Source organism: Setaria viridis, chromosome 6 (assembly GCF_005286985.2).
Source record: "Setaria viridis chromosome 6, Setaria_viridis_v4.0, whole genome shotgun sequence".
NCBI lineage: Eukaryota > Viridiplantae > Streptophyta > Magnoliopsida > Poales > Poaceae > Setaria > Setaria viridis.
Genome location: NC_048268.2, coordinates 7,690,356 through 7,705,528, shown reverse-complemented (window position 1 = coordinate 7,705,528; position 15,173 = coordinate 7,690,356). Strand labels below are relative to the sequence as shown.

The window sequence follows — 15,173 nt, the reverse complement described above, 5'->3', positions numbered from 1 at the left end:
GCCCCAGTCCATGTTCACGACAACGCTGGCTGACAGGTTGGCCTCGCTGCCCCGGGACGGCCTCACACACATGACTGATCGTACCCTGACTCCAGCAGGCGCAGCAGAACGGCACGCCGGAGTGGACCGACCGACCGATCCCTCTCCATCAGGTCCGGTGCTGAATTCACATGCACTTGCATTCCCCAATACACTTTTTTACTGTTCTACTACAAGATCCGCATACGGCAGTTTAACTTATTACACATGTCTTTGACATCTCAAGTTCTGGAGAAATTATCCATCTCTCGTTATATAAATCCAAGAACAGGTATCTGTTTTCCACTAACCAGACAGCTCAAATCTCAGCTGGATCCTTGCTTGCTTAAGAGGAAAGTTGAGTTGTTGCCAGAATTTCACTTGTCATTTTCGACAAATCAGAACTGATAGCCTGATCCTTTGGAAATGCAAGATGCAACGATGAACAGACTCTTCATGCAAAACCAGAAGTAGCTCTAGAAAATACCCAGCGGTAACAGGCACCAGTATTTTGCAAGACACTACATGATTCAGCGACTGTTGGTATAAACCATTTAATCTGGGTGCTAAGTACCCGTATGCTGTGATATCGATATGAGAAACACAGACCATTTTTGTTCTAATCAGATGGCTCAGACATCAAATTCTCAAACCCTTCCTGAGAGGAAAGTCTAATTGTGGCCAACTGAACATTGCCCTTGTTCACAGTTTGCAAACAAGTAATCCAAACGATAGATCAAGAAACGACGAACAGATCGCCTTGGATCACTGACCTCATGGGTCAATCTTTTAAGTTCTGTTATTTTCATCCTACGAAATATGACTTTGCCTCTACTGATCTACACCTGAAGCTTGCAACTTGCCCAGGGTAGAGGATACAGAATAACTGGGATAAGACAACAAGGCAACTAACCGTATATACACGGGCTATCCTTGTGGTGATGGAAGAAGCCAGGGGGGCTATGTGGGCTGGAGCTTGATATCCTCATGTTCCTTTATGAAACGGCCCTGCAATTCGGTAACACAAGAAATGCATTGTTTGATCAGAGCAGAATTTAGTAACAAACGAAGAAGCAAATGTATAGAGTACATTGGGATAATGGAACGATTACTGGTTTCATGTTTTATGTGCTGAGTGGTTGCTAGCAAAAAAGCAAAAGATGAAGTATTTCTACACTGTTTTGGTATCACGATTACTGGTTTCATGCTTTATGTGCTGAGTGGTTGCTAGCAACAAAGCAAAAGATGAAGTATTTCTACACTGTTTTGGTTTCCTGAATCAAAGGATTGACACTGTAGTTCATGCATTCTTCTTAGGAACAACATATTGTGAGCATTAAAATGTTCCTTTAAAATAAGCCGCGATGAGAAAGGCATGTTGATGTTCTGCTGAAGGTGAACCCACACAACTAGATAGGGATTCAGGGCGGAGTGTTCATCTGTTTCACGGTTGAGTGAACCAATTCAGTATTAGAACTAGGCAGGAAATTATTTTTATGGGGTTCAGCTATCACAACATCTGGAACATCAACCATGAGCAATCTATTAGTTTTGCTCCTGACCGACAAAGTGGGTCACCATTTCAGCACCCATGCAACCCACAGAAGCTCTGTTTAGGAAATTTGGACAAAAGATCATATAGGAACTCAAATGACTATGCTTTGGGCACAGTTCTCCCCTCGCATAATGAAATTAGCAAAATTCAAGCATCCTGTTTGAGCTGCAGGTATATGCATGCACAAATAAAGACACAAGGTATCCAAAATTATACTTGCAGTAAAATCCAATTCCGATCAACTTGCAGTTAAAATATGGATCCAGAGCAGTATTTGTGCCACAAATTAGATCACAGCAACTCATTTCTTGGCACATCAATAATGAATTAATGGCGTATTAATAGTGCAGTGATGAATGAGGAAACGGCAGCTCATGTCATGCTACTTTACTCATCAGTAATGGCGTATCAACGGAAAAGTGATATTGATGTCGTCACCTTGAACCGCGGCCGCTTGACGGCATTGACCCGGCGAACCTCGTACCGGATCCGCTTCGCGAACAGCCGGTTCCGCCGCTTCTCCTTGTATCGCCTCACCTTCTCCGCCCTCTCGCGCCCCGCCGCCTCCGTCTCCGCCGCGGTCCACGCGAACGCCGCCGGCGCCGGCGGTGGCGGCGCACTCGCGGCATGCTCAGGCGGCTCCACCTCCACCAACACCTGCACAGACGGCGCCACCGTTATCACAGCCGTGTCTCCGAAACCCGTGCGGACGATACGAGGAGCCCCGAAAGGCTGGGGCTTTGCGAGCCTGCGAGGAGGCGAACAGACTTACGGCGTTGAGCTCCAGCTCCGGCGCGGCGTCGCTGTCCGCGCCTCCGCCGCCGCCGCCGATGTAGAGCGACCCCCGGTCCGCCCATGCGGCGAGGATCTCCCCGTAGTCCAGCTTGAGCAGCAGCGACCGCACCGAGGCGCCCGTGCTCGCCGCGGAGGAGCACGGCGACGACGACGACGTGGTGGCGGTGGTGGCCGTCGGCGAGGAGCCGCTGCTGCAGTACACCCAACGCTCCCTGCCCCTTAGCGCGCGCCGCGCCAGGTCCTCCTCTTGGGCGCACGGCAACTCCGACCCCCCGGAACCCCCGTCCGGCGACGCGGACGGCGAGGGCGACTCGTCGCCGTCGCCGCCGCCAGCGGAGGCGCCGAGGATGTCGGAGAGCGACGGCGCCGGCAGCGCCGCGAACAGGGTGGATGCCTCGTTGTGCAGCGCGAACGGCTCCACCTGCTGCGGCGGCTGCTGCTGGCCGCCTCCATCCCCGGCGTCCTCCTGCTTCACCTCCGCCTCCTCCCACGCCGGCGCGGGCTCATCCTCCTGCGACCGCGGCGGCGTCCCCGCCTCCGCCTCCACCTTAATCAGGACATCGCTGAGGCTGAGGTACCTGGTCTTCTTCCCCTTGCCCCGCGCCCTCGCCCTCGGCTTCCGCCCCCGCCGCCCGCCGCAGCCACTCGCCATCGCGCCCTCACGCCGCCCGAGGACGCCTTGTCGCGCACGAGAGAGAAAGAGAGAGACTGTTTGGAGGGAAAGCGAGGAGATCTCCCGCGGCGAGAAGCGGGGTGGCGAGGCGCTTTTCCGCGATCCTTTGCTGACGTGGCGGCGGTTGGCTGACGTGGAGGGAGGCCATTGGTGGGCCGGATTGCGGTGTCCCCCGTTGCGGCCTTTCCATCGTACTCGATGGGGGAAGGGTAGAAAGGGAAGGGTTTGAAGGGCATCACGGGGGTTATGTGATAGGTCACTGTGGTGGTAGACGATCACATCATCGTCGTTGGATCAGTAGATGCAACTTGTCAAGGACTTTGATTGGCGAGGGAAATCGCACGTTTCAGTGAGAGATCAAATGATTTTTCGTAATTTAAATTATACTATATGAGTGAGTAAAAAGATCAGAAGGTTTGCAAGTATGTAGGATGGTACGAGACACGAGACACAATATATGTGGACGATCTACGATTTGGTGCATAGAATTACACATTAGGTATGACTTGATATCTCGACCACACTCAAATATATCCAATCATTATCGCAATTCAAGCATTGTACTAACTTTGACTTTTTTTTTTCCAGATGCAGGTTACCTCTCCAGCTTCGATCTCTCCCATTTTCTTTCAGTCTCTCATGCCATCCACACCGCTTTGAACGTGGAACCAGTTTGCAATCCTCTTATCCAAAACATTATTTAATCACCAGCTAAAAATCCTTTGCATTTACAATCAACTAGAGCATAAAAGTGGCGAAGGCAGGAAGGGTGGCTAGGGCCACCCACCCCATAAACTGAAAAACCTTACACCATAAAATGTATAATTTTTTAATTATAATTATACTTATAGCTTTAAATAACTATGAGAACACAACATGTTGCAAAATGAAACCATTTATTTTGAAATGGCAGACGCAAGAACAAAATATTTAATCAGCATGGGAGAAAGAAAACCGTGACAAAATGAAATATGTGGACAGTTGATAGAAAATCGTGACAAAATAAAATATGTGGACAGTTGATTTGGTATTCAACCAATGTCGTGGAACCGCATAGTGTCGCCTAAATACATCCAACCACGATCGCAAGTCAAGCACTGTACCAACGACTATGCGCCTAAATACATCCAACCACGATCGCAAGTCAAGCACTGTACCAACGATGTATAAATGGTTTCGCCATGCATGATCATGGCAAAAGCATTTAGATTGCTTGAAAATAGAACCTAGCTCCTCAAGCTCTTCTGAAGCGTTGATGTATCATTAACTGAAAATCCTTGCGCTTACGATCAACTTGCATGAATTATCTGACCACTTACATCTAAGAAAGTCCAATGATCTAATTTGCTCGCCCCCCACCCCCCTGTAATTCTATTTCTTGCTCAATCCCTAGCCTATATATATTAATAATACGCTGATGAAGGCAGACAGACATAGATTTCCAACCATTGGTACACAGAAGCAAATCAATAGTCAAATTTTAACACTGATTGCGTGCACTAAGATTCAAGAAAAAATTGCCGCAGGGGGTAACAGCATATGAGATTATCATATTCTATTCCAAAGGCTCTATTTGGTTAAAACTTAACACTAGGTGTGTTAATGTGTTGAACATGGATTAATCAGGATTAATGGATTCCTACCACCAATTATCTATTACCTGCGTAATTAACTCATACATTTAGTTTTTTTTTTGTTTGGCGTCTGAATAAGAGGGTTAAAGTTTAACCTAGGATCTGATGAAGGGGTCAATGCAGGCGCACGATAGGTGGTTGTTAAAAGTTGCAAAGGCAGGCTGTGCAGTGTGCAGGTTACAGTACCACACCCCCATGTTAGGAGAGGCGGCGTGCGCCTGCACACACACAAGCCTGTACTCGGGCACGACAAGAGTGATGAAGAGAGGAGAGGCGCAGCGTAAGTGAAGCAGCAGCAGAGCTGCGAGCCTGCGAGCGTACGCCGACGGCTGCCACGCGCAGGCGGGCAAGGCCGAGCACGCGAGTCAAGGCGCACGCATGCAAGAGCTTTGACCCTGACCGCCTCCCTGTTTGCGTCCACTGTCCTTGCCTCCTACCTCCTCTGTCCTCTTCTCGAATCCCGATCGATGCAGTCACGCAGAGACCAGCACGCAGGGGCACCTGGGTACTACTAGCAAGCCGCACCATCGCAGCGACGCCGAAGGCCGCCACGCAGGAGTACGTGGAGGTGCCGGCTGACGGCTGTGCAACGGCGTCGATCGCGTCGGACGCCGCCGCGGAGGTGAGCGCTGGTACATGCTCGGCTGTTCCGCGCGACGGCATGGTCCATGGTGACGCCGATGGAGGGAGACGAACGCCGGCGGCGCCGTGTAGGGGGAGCGCGCCGGCACGCGGCCACGGCGGCGGGCACTGGGCAGCAGTCCAGCGACCAGGCCGGGGTTTCATTTACCATCCCGGGTCGAGGTCCCTGGACCGTTGGATCTGTAGACTGCGGGCTGGATCTTGTGCGTTTCATGGGCCTAGAGGAGGCCCAAACACCTTAGCCCACGCTTCGCTGCGGCCTGTTATAGCAGAGGAGCCGCCCCGCCGCAGTTTTCTCCTGGACTTGCTCGGCTCGTGCTCGCCGCGGGGGCAGCAGGCTCTTCGGCTGGCGCTCGTAGCCGGCGACACGGCCAGCGAGCGAGCGCCTGAGCATGGATGTCCATCGAAATTCGAAAACTATGCTGCTAACATTTAGACGCCCGCATTCTTCAAAATGACTCGGTGAAACCCTCGCTGGCGACGCCGTGCGTCGGTGGGCAGGCAGCGCTCGTGTAGCGAGGCGTCATCCGCCACCGACACGTACCGTTACCATGGCCATTGGCCAAGGCCCTCCTCCTCGTCAAGGCGAACGCCGTGCTGATGATCGCTTTGTGCTCAGCGCATTCTCGAGTACGAAGTGACCAATTTTTATGTGAACTTACAGCAATATCATAGAGGAAGTCAGTCAGCTCGGCGGATAGGTAACGTTTCAGGCGACCCGTGAAGTTGGTGCCGGCGTAGAAGGGCCTGTTCGGCTGGACTTATAAGCCGGCTGAAAAGTTGAAACGGCTGATTTGTTGTGAGAGAAAAACACTGTTCGGTGGCTGATAAGCCGGCTGATAAACTGAAGCGAACAAGCCCGAAGGTGGCCGCCGCGAGGATGCCAGCCGGCCGCCGTGCGCGCGCGAAGCGCGCGGGAGGGGAGAGGTCGCCGGTCCGGCGAGGATGGTGCCGCGCCGCCGAGACGGTGATACGAGGTGCGGGGAGGAACAAGATGGACAGGTAGCGCGTTTACATGGCGGTGCTACCGCCGGCGAGGAGTGTTACGGTTTTTCAGTTACCGTCCAGGCCCGGGGTCATCTGGAGCGTCAGATCCAGAAGGAACGGTGGAGAGGCTCAATCTGAGAACCTTGAGCACGATCGTTTTCTGGGCCTAAAAGAGGCCCAACTACCGGACTCGCGCTTTCGTCCGCGGAGGCCCGTAGCCCTTACACAGGATAATTTCCAGCAGCGACCCATGGCCGGGCTCCTCCGCTGCTGCTCGCCGCCGACGAGGGATTCCGGACGGGTCTGTGCTCGATGCACCAGAGTAAAGATTCGTATAGTAAACTGATCAAGACATGACATCGGAGACGAAGATGTAGTCAGCAAGACAGCAAGAACCAAATGGAGAAGAAAGAGCTGTACTGCATTTGTTCAAGAACTTGCATCGAAACACAGGGCACGCAGACCGCGATTCACGTTACTACCATCCTTAATTTTAATACACACGAACGCACACGCACTGCAGGTGCTTGGCAAGAGAGCTCGCTCAGTCGGACCGCATGCGGTTGAGCTGGTTGAGCGCGGGCTGGAGGATGTTGAAGAGAACCCACCCAATGGCGGGCGCGACGACGATGAGCAGCAGCAGGCCCCGGTTGTCGTCGGCGGGGGCAGCCGCGGCGGCCGCCAGCGCGGCGAGGTCCTGGACAGCGGCCGAGGCTTCGGGCGCGCACGCCATCCCCGCGGCGGTGGCGGCGGCGCCGAGGCCCACGCCGGCGATGACCGCCTGGCTGCGCATGCGGTTGAGCTGGTTCAGCGCCGGCTGCAGGATGTTGTAGAGCACCCACCCGATGGCGGGCGCCACCACGAACAGCAGCAGCTGGCCCCGGTTGTCGCTGCCCGCGTCCGCCGCCGCCACGTCGGCGACCCGCTGCGCCGCCAGCGCCGCGTCCGACGACGCCAGCGCGTGGAAGAAGGCGCCCGCCATCGCCGCCGCCGCGGGCGACGACGACACCGCCAGCGCGCTCTGCTTCTTGGGCGCCAGGCTGCGTAGCGAGACGCCGCCGCTGGTGGACGGCGGCAGCGCCGACCGCACCACGATCTTGGCGGGCTTGAGCAAGGCCATCGTGGCTATGGTCGCCATGGAAGCTTCTACCTCTGCTTTTTGCTGGGCGAGTTGTTGCGAGGGCAGCGACGGCAGGCGGAGGCACGACGATGCTTGGCGAGCTCGGCGTTATCTGCGATGGCAAGAGCAAGCTCCTCCGTGTTTCTAGAATCGGGGATCGGGCTTATCTGCGCGGGGTGGGAGGCGGCCAGTGTGTGCTCGAGGATTGGTGCCTTATCCTGCGATACGCAAGGCCATTGGCCGGGGAGCACCGGGGTGGGGCCCGCATGAACACAACAGGGAAACACTCAAACAAGAGGACGGGGAACCCGGGAAGCTTGCAAATTGCATGTTCTGAAAAATCTAAAATGAACGAATAAGTCGCTCTAGAATGTGCCGCAATAATCTAGCTAAGTAGTTGTTTTTATCATAAGGACGAGTCTATTCGACATCTGTTTTTTGAGTGTCGGTTTTGCTCATATGATCCGGGCAATTACATATGCGGCTTTTGGTATTTCACAATCTCGTAGCATGGAAAACATATTTGGCACGTGGCTTACAGGGATTAGTCATAACCTAAAACTTTTAGTATTACTTGGAGCGGCAGCTACATGATGTTTCTTTTTTTTTATCTTCTCAATCATATAGTAGTAATATAATTTGATACCTTCGTTACCAAAAGAACCCTGTTTCGAATGGTTGGACATGTTAAAGAAAAATACAGTAGGAACATGTTGACGAAATTGTGGGGAAACATGTAGTGTAGAGCTGTCATCAGTTCATACATTAGGAACATGTTGACGAAATTGTGGGGAAATATGTAGTGTAGGGCTGTCATCAGTTCATACATGTGAAAACTAAGTATATATCAATAATTGGGGGTGATAACATGTTGATCAACTGAATTATAATTTATAGGCACCAAGATCTCTCTCTCTCAAACTACGGGACCAAGACTGCATAATTCATTTGAGCCCCGTCGCTGACCGGCCTGTGCAGTTTCCTCCTCGGCCACGCGGCGGTGCGCTCTTGGCGCTAGACGGCATGGTGGACGTGCCCATCGCCGGAAAGGACGGGGCGGGATACGCACTCGCTGTTGAGGTCCTGGACCGCGCGAGCGGGAGGGCGGGGGTCTGGTGGTCCGTCCGACCTGCGGGTTTGGGCGTCCCGATGGCGGCGGCGACGCAACGTTAGAAGGCGTTCTGTTATCCTACGACGGGAGAAGAAAGTGCAAGGCTTTTCTAGAGATTTCTTTCTTCTTCTTTTTTCTGATGGTAGCTGCGGAGCCCACATGTCAGAGTCTATCAACAGTATATGCAGTTGTAGTTGATTTTTATTCAGAGGAGAGGACCCTTTTTTAGGAGGCGCCATCATCCATGGACAAGCTAAAACCAAGATACTTCATATTTCGGCTGAGCGGGCCCAAATACTTCTAAGGCCCGGTGGTTGTGAGCCCAGCGTGAAACAGATTCTGGCTGAGCCGGAGATGCTACACGTTCACAAGATAATGACTTTGCTCGATAATTAAAAAGGTAAATCTCAAACTCAAAAGGTCAAACACAATTCCATAATGTGCAACCAATATTAAAATCAATGACAATCATCCATGAATGACTGCATCCATAAGAGCATACAATGTAACGCAAGCGACCAAATTAGATACAGCATAAAAATGAACACGGTAGCAATTATTCACTCCCTACGCTACCTCCACCTGTGGAGGCCCCAAGCGGGAATTATTTGTCAGGTAACGACCACGAGGCAAAACAAAAAGGCATGTTCATCGCAAATTTTCACAGTTTTGTTCCAAATTCGTTTTGAAGGGACGGCATGGCATGATCGCTTCTAGCTGTTGATCTGGAGCTTCTTGATAGTGTCGATCTGCTTCGCCGGGTTCAGGCCCTTGGGGCAGGCGTGGGTGCAGTTCTTGATGGTGTGGCAGCGGTAGAGCTTGAACTCGTCGTTGATGGCGTCCAGGCGCTCCTTGGTGAACTGGTCGCGGCTGTCCTGTATCCACCTGGAGAAACAGTGCACGTTGGCGCAATCATGGTATGGCAACAAGCATTTATAACAACACACCACAATTTCAAAGTTTCAAACTGGACCAAAGGGACAAGCAATAGAAACGCTCCATTGCAGATAAGTGTGCACTGGAGAACACAAAAATAAGTGAAATAACCTTTCTTGAACTTGAACCTCTTCAACTTAAATGTTTAGTTTCTACTTACATGGCAGCTTGTAACATATACAGATGTAGCAAGATTGATGATGTTTGTTTACGAAAAATCCAGTTTATTATAACAGTTAAGCACTTGCTCACAATTTATAACCAAAAAGGTGATAACAGTTTCAAAGACACTTTATCATGGAGCCTAATGTTAAGACCAAATTACTTCCATTAACTCATTTTGATTAGTCTCAGTTTGACTACAGAATCTCAGAATGCAATATATCGTATACCAAGCATCATTTATACCGATTATTCTAGCTGCAAACAGATCATCCTATTAACTAAACTAAGACATCTAATTGAACATCAACTAAATTGAAGTGGATCTAATCAATAAGATGAAATGAACAGCTAATGTGTGAATCCTGGTACAATCAAATAATAAGTTGGAGTACACAATGCAGAACTGGCTGCTAAAATACTAGTCCAGAATGTAGAATAAAAGTTGTGAGACAACACTAAAACAAGCAACATTAATTGAAAAATTCACAACACAAGCAACTTCACTCAGGTTTAAGATATCAAGTACCCAACCATGCAATGTTCACAATCATTCAGAGCACAAGAGGTATGCTTGGGAGAGAAGTAGTAATTTCTTCACTAGCATCGTGGAAGAGTGAGCAGACAAAAGAAACAGGAACAGCAAATTCATGAGTCCAAGTATGAAGATAACCCAATAAGCATTTCTGCATTCAGAAACATGTTCCAAGCCTTTAATTTCATAACTGCTGAATAGGCACAAAAACAGTACAGTACACTGATTCAACAAAAATGTTCAAATAAAATTGGCTGCTGGTCAGAAACCTTAAAGACAGTTTCAGGGATCAAACACTGAAAGATTGCATGTAGACAACCTTATTTAGCTGGACTACTGCAGAGCTAGCGCGTTGTTCTACCGGTTTGTTAACTTCTACCAAGATGCTTTCTTAACCCCCGTCAGTTCACCCTTGTTTGCCAATGTGCGGAACATAATACGGGACATGCGGAATTTCTTGTAGACAGCACGGGAGCGGCCTGTGAAAATGCAGCGGTTTCTAAGGCGTGTCATGGAGCTATTTCTTGGCAACTTTGACAACTTATAGCGGAACTTTTCCCGCATATCCAATGGAAGATCAGGGTCCCTACAGACAGACTTATAAAGCTTTCCTCTTAGCTCATATTTTTCTGCAAGCAATCTACGTTTGTGGTCCAGCAGGTTTCTCTTCTCTGCAATTCCATGATATCCTCGAGCTTGAAGGTGCATGAACATGTTGGGTTTTGGTTTGATAAGCGTCCCCCACAGCGGAAGCCTAAAAAGGGTGAACGTGTCATGGACTTAGCAACATCCTAAAGCTTACAACAAAGGAAGATTAATCATATTAGGCAACTATCATTCAGGGGAAACAACTAGCAAAAAAGAAATCCACAGGGACCGACTTTAGCATCTTAAATTTGGTAGACCATCATCCACAATTTTAACAGAGATGAAGGGTGAAACTAGCACACTCTGTACTGGAAGAAAGGTTAGCACTCCACTGCCAAAAAAAATTAAGAGGAATAGAATCACTAAACCATCCACCATATCTGAATTTAATTTCTACGCTGAGACATGTTTGCAACTCATAAGCTAAACACCAGACCAATGCTAGGAACCACGACTCCTTTAAAGATGTCTAAGCGATCTTCTGAAGAGATGCCTATTTAACACATTTCCTTTACTTGTGATGCAACTATCATCCGATGATAGTTACAGCAGCCAACCAATCATTATGATCTAACCGCTTGTCCTGGGTGCTACTGCTACCAAGCAAGACAACAGAGGATCATCACACACAAGGATCTAATGATTCATCAAAACATCAGACCAACAACCAATCCACCTGGATCACAATCATTTCCAGGCTCCCACACCTACGCTAGCAACTGCATCAAACAATCTACACAGAACACACCAACTAGAACTACTTCATGATCAACAGAGCATGACTTCCAACCGATCAATCACACCCCATTCAACAATCAGACAGATCCACCACACATCATTCAGGGTTAGTGGACTGGTGGTGGCATACCTGTTGGCGTGGAGCAGCGCGGCTGGGCCGAGGTACTCCTCGGGGTTCCACCAGTAGGACGGGCACGATGTGGAGCAGCAGGCGCAGAGGATGCACTCGTACATGCCGTCGAGCTTGGCGCGGTCGGCCTTGGTCTGCGGGATCTCCTTGCCCTCCTGCGGCGGCGGGTCCTTGCGCTTGAGCCAGGGCTCGACGCTCTTGTACTGGCTGTAGAAGTTGGTCATGTCGACGACGAGATCCTTGACGACGAACATGTGTGGCAGCGGCGAGACCGTGGATGCCGAGGACGCGGAGGAGATCTTGGTGAGGCAGGCGAGGCCGTTGTCGCCGTCGATGTTCATGGCGCAGCTCCCGCAGATGCCCTCGCGGCAGCTGCGGCGGAAGGTGAGCGACGGGTCCTGCTCGTTCTTGATCTTGAGCAGCGCGTCCAGCACCATCGGCCCGCAGTCGGAGAGGTCAATCTGGTAGTCCTTGAGGTGCGGCTTCGTCGACGGCGAGTCCGGGTCCCACCGGTAGATCGAGAAGGTCTTCACGTTGGGGGCGGCCGCCTTCGCCGACGACGGCGGCGGCGGCGGCGCGGGGGACGAGGAGTGGGGCTTGGACGCGACGAGGCGGGACGAGAGGGACGGCGAGAGGAGCGCGCGCGCCGCCGGCGAGCGGCGGAGGAGGGCGGCGGCGGCCATGGGGTGCGTGCGGATTCCGATTTGGGGGGGCGTTTCCTTTTCTCCTCTTTTTTTGGGAGGTCGGGGGGCGCGTGGTGGGCTTGGGCCTGGTGGCACGGACGGGTATTTATACGGGAGGTGGGTGATGGGTGGATGACATGTGGGGCCGGGGAGGGAGGGATCGGAATGCCGGTGCTAGGGTTGGGGGAGGGAGGATGACAGGTGGGGCCAGGAGGGGTTTGGTTTCGGCCTGGTTTTGTGGGTGGGAGCGGGGAGATGTGGACGACTCGTGGGCCGTTCAGGAAGATGACAAAGCAAAGTTGGTCAAGAAAAGGACTTTCTAGAGTTTGTTTACAAACTATTTGGATAGTTATTGATCTTCTTTCTCGGTTCTTCGTTCACTTTCTGTTGGATTTGATGTCATTCTTGAAATTTTTTGGAATAAAGTGTCATTTTTTACTGAAATGATTTGGATAAATGAGCAGCCATCAAGTATTTGTGATCAGTGACGGAGCAAAAAAAAAGATTATAGGTGCTAAAACTAGAAGTGCAGGGTATATCATCCACAACATTGCAGTCGAACGAGTGGCATTGCCGCTTCCATGAGGGTTTGATCGGCTCCCACTTGTACTGGTATTCGAACTTGTAAGATAATTCTTGAAATTTGCATAAAAATTATACTTTACTTCTGGAGAAATGTTTAAATTGCATAAATTTTAAATCAAAAAATGGCGACTAGTATTAACAATACCATTTGTTTTGGTCTTCTGGTTGACAATGCCAATCTTGGAAGTGCTACTGCTGCCAACTCGCCGTCGGCCTCGTCCTCCTCCGTTCACGACCGAGGCCATGCCTGACGCATGGGTTGCTCCTCCTCTCCTTCCATCAGGCCACCGCCGCGCTACACAGCCATGACACTAGGCTCGCTGCTGCTCCTGCTCGGAAGCCGCACGAGTTGTGCCACCGCCTGCCTCTCTCCTGCTCCGCCTCCATGCGTTCGCGAGTCGCACGAACGGTTGTGTAGGGGGCAACGGGGAAGGGAACCCGTAGCTGGGGCAGCCGCCCCACCCCACCTATAGGGTGGCTCCGCCTAATTATGATCTATTTTTTGTTCAGTAACAATAAAGATTGCGGTTGAGGAAAAAATAACAGTGTGGTTGAATTTAACTGCTCAAACACTTTCAAGAGAAATATTAGGGTGTTGTTTGGATACCTTCTCCTAGCCATGCTTGAATTATAATCTAAGGAAAGATTTTCTCGCTTCTTGTCGTTCAAATCTCTGAAGCGGTAAGAATCGGTGGAAATAAGCGACGTTTATAAGCGGAAATAAACGGGCCCTAGATCATGGGTCCCGTTTAAGCAAGGGAGAGGGAGCAATGGAAATGAAGAATGGGCCATAAACAATGCATTTTCGTTTAGTGCGGGTTACTGGTGGCCCAAGTAAGATTGTGATCATGTAAGCCCAAAGGCCGGGATTTATTGCAGTTGCAGCCCATCGAAGGCCCGTGTTACTGGAAATGCCAACAGTAGTTGTTTCTTCTTCGAAAAGATAACATGTTGTTTATGACTGTTTTGTCGCTCTAAAATAACGTTTCCATAATATTTTTTTATCAAAAAATATTAGGGAGGTCATGATAGACTACTGTTCACAGCATCCCCTGTTCCAGCAATCGCTGCAAATAAGAGTTTTTTTTTCCTTGATCGGAAGCGAGCAACGAGCAATGCTCTGAAACAGGGATCTGTTATCTTTTTTTTTTGAAGCATTAAGGATCTGTTATCTGTACTGGTATGTTTTCCTGTTTCTGAAAAGAGCGTTAGACGACTTTTTGGCAGGCGGTTGAATTGCAGACTGTTCTGCTCTCATTCAGCTACTCATCCAAACGTCAGTCCGATTCGCTCTCCTTGCCCAGCCAGGCACGGTAAAGGGATGCAAACGTGCCCTCAGTTTACGATCGTATCCTTGACGACGATCTGCGAGAGCAGGACGCTGGCAGAGGCAAGTACGACCCGCCGCATCCATTGAAGTGAGGGCGTTAACTCCGGTTGCCCTACTACGGGCCTTAGTTGCCGCCATGAAAGAAATCTTTGGTCCTTGCAGCTGGTCCTCATCCATGGAGATCCTGCCCTGCTCCCCCTGTAATGGGGGGCACTGTAGCTGTACCCTCCCGTCCCCAGCTATGGGTGGTCTGTGTACTGCCGCTGAGCTACTGCTCGTTGGTCTCTGGCCCTAGCTCACTCCAGTAATTGCACGGTAAAGGTGGCTCAAAGAGCATGAGATCATGAACATGGCCATGCAGGCTGCAGTGCAGCATTCAGTAGCAACGGCAGCAGGACTTCAGGAGCAAGACTGCAAAGAGGCCATAAGAAATAATTCAGAATGCATTGTTGACAGGAGTGTTATAAATCTGATCATCATTCAGAGTGCATTACTCAGAACTTTTACATACACTACCTTCCTGGATTACCATATGATGGTGAAATATGTGAGATGGGAATGTAGAGAAGAATCCCAGATGCACGGCCCAGGAGCTCTTGTCCTGGGGCTCTCTTCTTGTCTGCTTGCCTTGCAGACTCCGATCTGCATGCAGGGCCTTTCGGCCTTCCTCCTGCATAGCTAATCCACGTGCTCGTTTTTTCACGGCAAGAAGAACCAAGGAAAGAGAAGGGGAAGAGGACAAGGCGACACCAAAAACAATTGCTCTTCTTTGGATTCTGATATTCCCCCAACTGTTCTTTTGTTCTATTTTTCACGCAAATCTCCAGTGCAGAACATTGGATTCTAAAATCTGGTAGCTTTGTTCATGCTTTCACGAGCTCAATCATTAGC

General features: G+C 50.5%; 3 protein-coding genes across 4 annotated transcripts; all 3 read right to left on the bottom strand.

Annotated features, from left to right (window-relative positions):
• Positions 1-662: 662 nt before the first annotated feature.
• LOC117860382 (uncharacterized) lies at positions 663-3,101 on the bottom strand. The gene is made up of 3 exons (XM_034743658.2): positions 2,346-3,101; positions 2,012-2,230; positions 663-1,026 (listed from the first exon to the last, which is right to left on the bottom strand). The coding sequence occupies exons 1-3, from the start codon at positions 3,018-3,020 to the stop codon at positions 979-981; spliced, it is 942 nt and encodes a 313-aa protein (XP_034599549.1). The 5' UTR covers positions 3,021-3,101; the 3' UTR covers positions 663-978.
• A 3,603-nt stretch (positions 3,102-6,704) lies between these two features.
• On the bottom strand, positions 6,705-7,623 carry LOC117860384 (photosystem II reaction center proteins PsbY, chloroplastic). The gene has a single exon (XM_034743659.2). The coding sequence runs from the start codon at positions 7,440-7,442 to the stop codon at positions 6,849-6,851; it is 594 nt and encodes a 197-aa protein (XP_034599550.1). The 5' UTR covers positions 7,443-7,623; the 3' UTR covers positions 6,705-6,848.
• A 1,348-nt stretch (positions 7,624-8,971) lies between these two features.
• On the bottom strand, positions 8,972-12,454 carry LOC117860381 (succinate dehydrogenase [ubiquinone] iron-sulfur subunit 1, mitochondrial). Of its 2 annotated transcripts, none has more exons than XM_034743657.2 (2): positions 11,685-12,450; positions 8,972-9,420 (listed from the first exon to the last, which is right to left on the bottom strand). In XM_034743657.2, exons 1-2 carry the CDS (start codon positions 12,365-12,367, stop codon positions 9,249-9,251), a joined length of 855 nt encoding a protein of 284 aa, XP_034599548.1. In that variant the 5' UTR covers positions 12,368-12,450; the 3' UTR covers positions 8,972-9,248. The 2 variants fall into 2 exon arrangements, with proteins under 2 accessions (XP_034599548.1, XP_034599547.1); XM_034743656.2 differs by lacking the exon at positions 8,972-9,420 and adding an exon at positions 10,297-10,922 and having other exon boundaries at positions 11,685-12,454.
• Between the last annotated feature and the right edge of the window lie 2,719 nt (positions 12,455-15,173).

Bases quoted from the DNA above. Each gene is read 5' to 3' on its own strand.
- LOC117860382 (XM_034743658.2), bottom strand. From the start codon at position 3,020: ATGGCGAGTGGCTGCGGCGGGCGGCGGGGGCGGAAGCCGAGGGCGAGG. The intron at 2,231-2,345 runs GTAAGTCTGTTC...CCGTCTGTGCAG, and splicing joins CGGAGCTGGAGCTCAACGCC to GTGTTGGTGGAGGTGGAGCC. The intron at 1,027-2,011 runs GTGACGACATCA...ACCGAATTGCAG, and splicing joins TCAAGCGGCCGCGGTTCAAG to GGCCGTTTCATAAAGGAACA.
- LOC117860381 (XM_034743656.2), bottom strand. From the start codon at position 12,367: ATGGCCGCCGCCGCCCTCCTCCGCCGCTCGCCGGCGGCGCGCGCGCTC. The intron at 10,923-11,684 runs GTATGCCACCAC...CACCCTTTTTAG, and splicing joins GCGCTGCTCCACGCCAACAG to GCTTCCGCTGTGGGGGACGC.
- LOC117860384 (XM_034743659.2), bottom strand. From the start codon at position 7,442: ATGGCGACCATAGCCACGATGGCCTTGCTCAAGCCCGCCAAGATCGTG.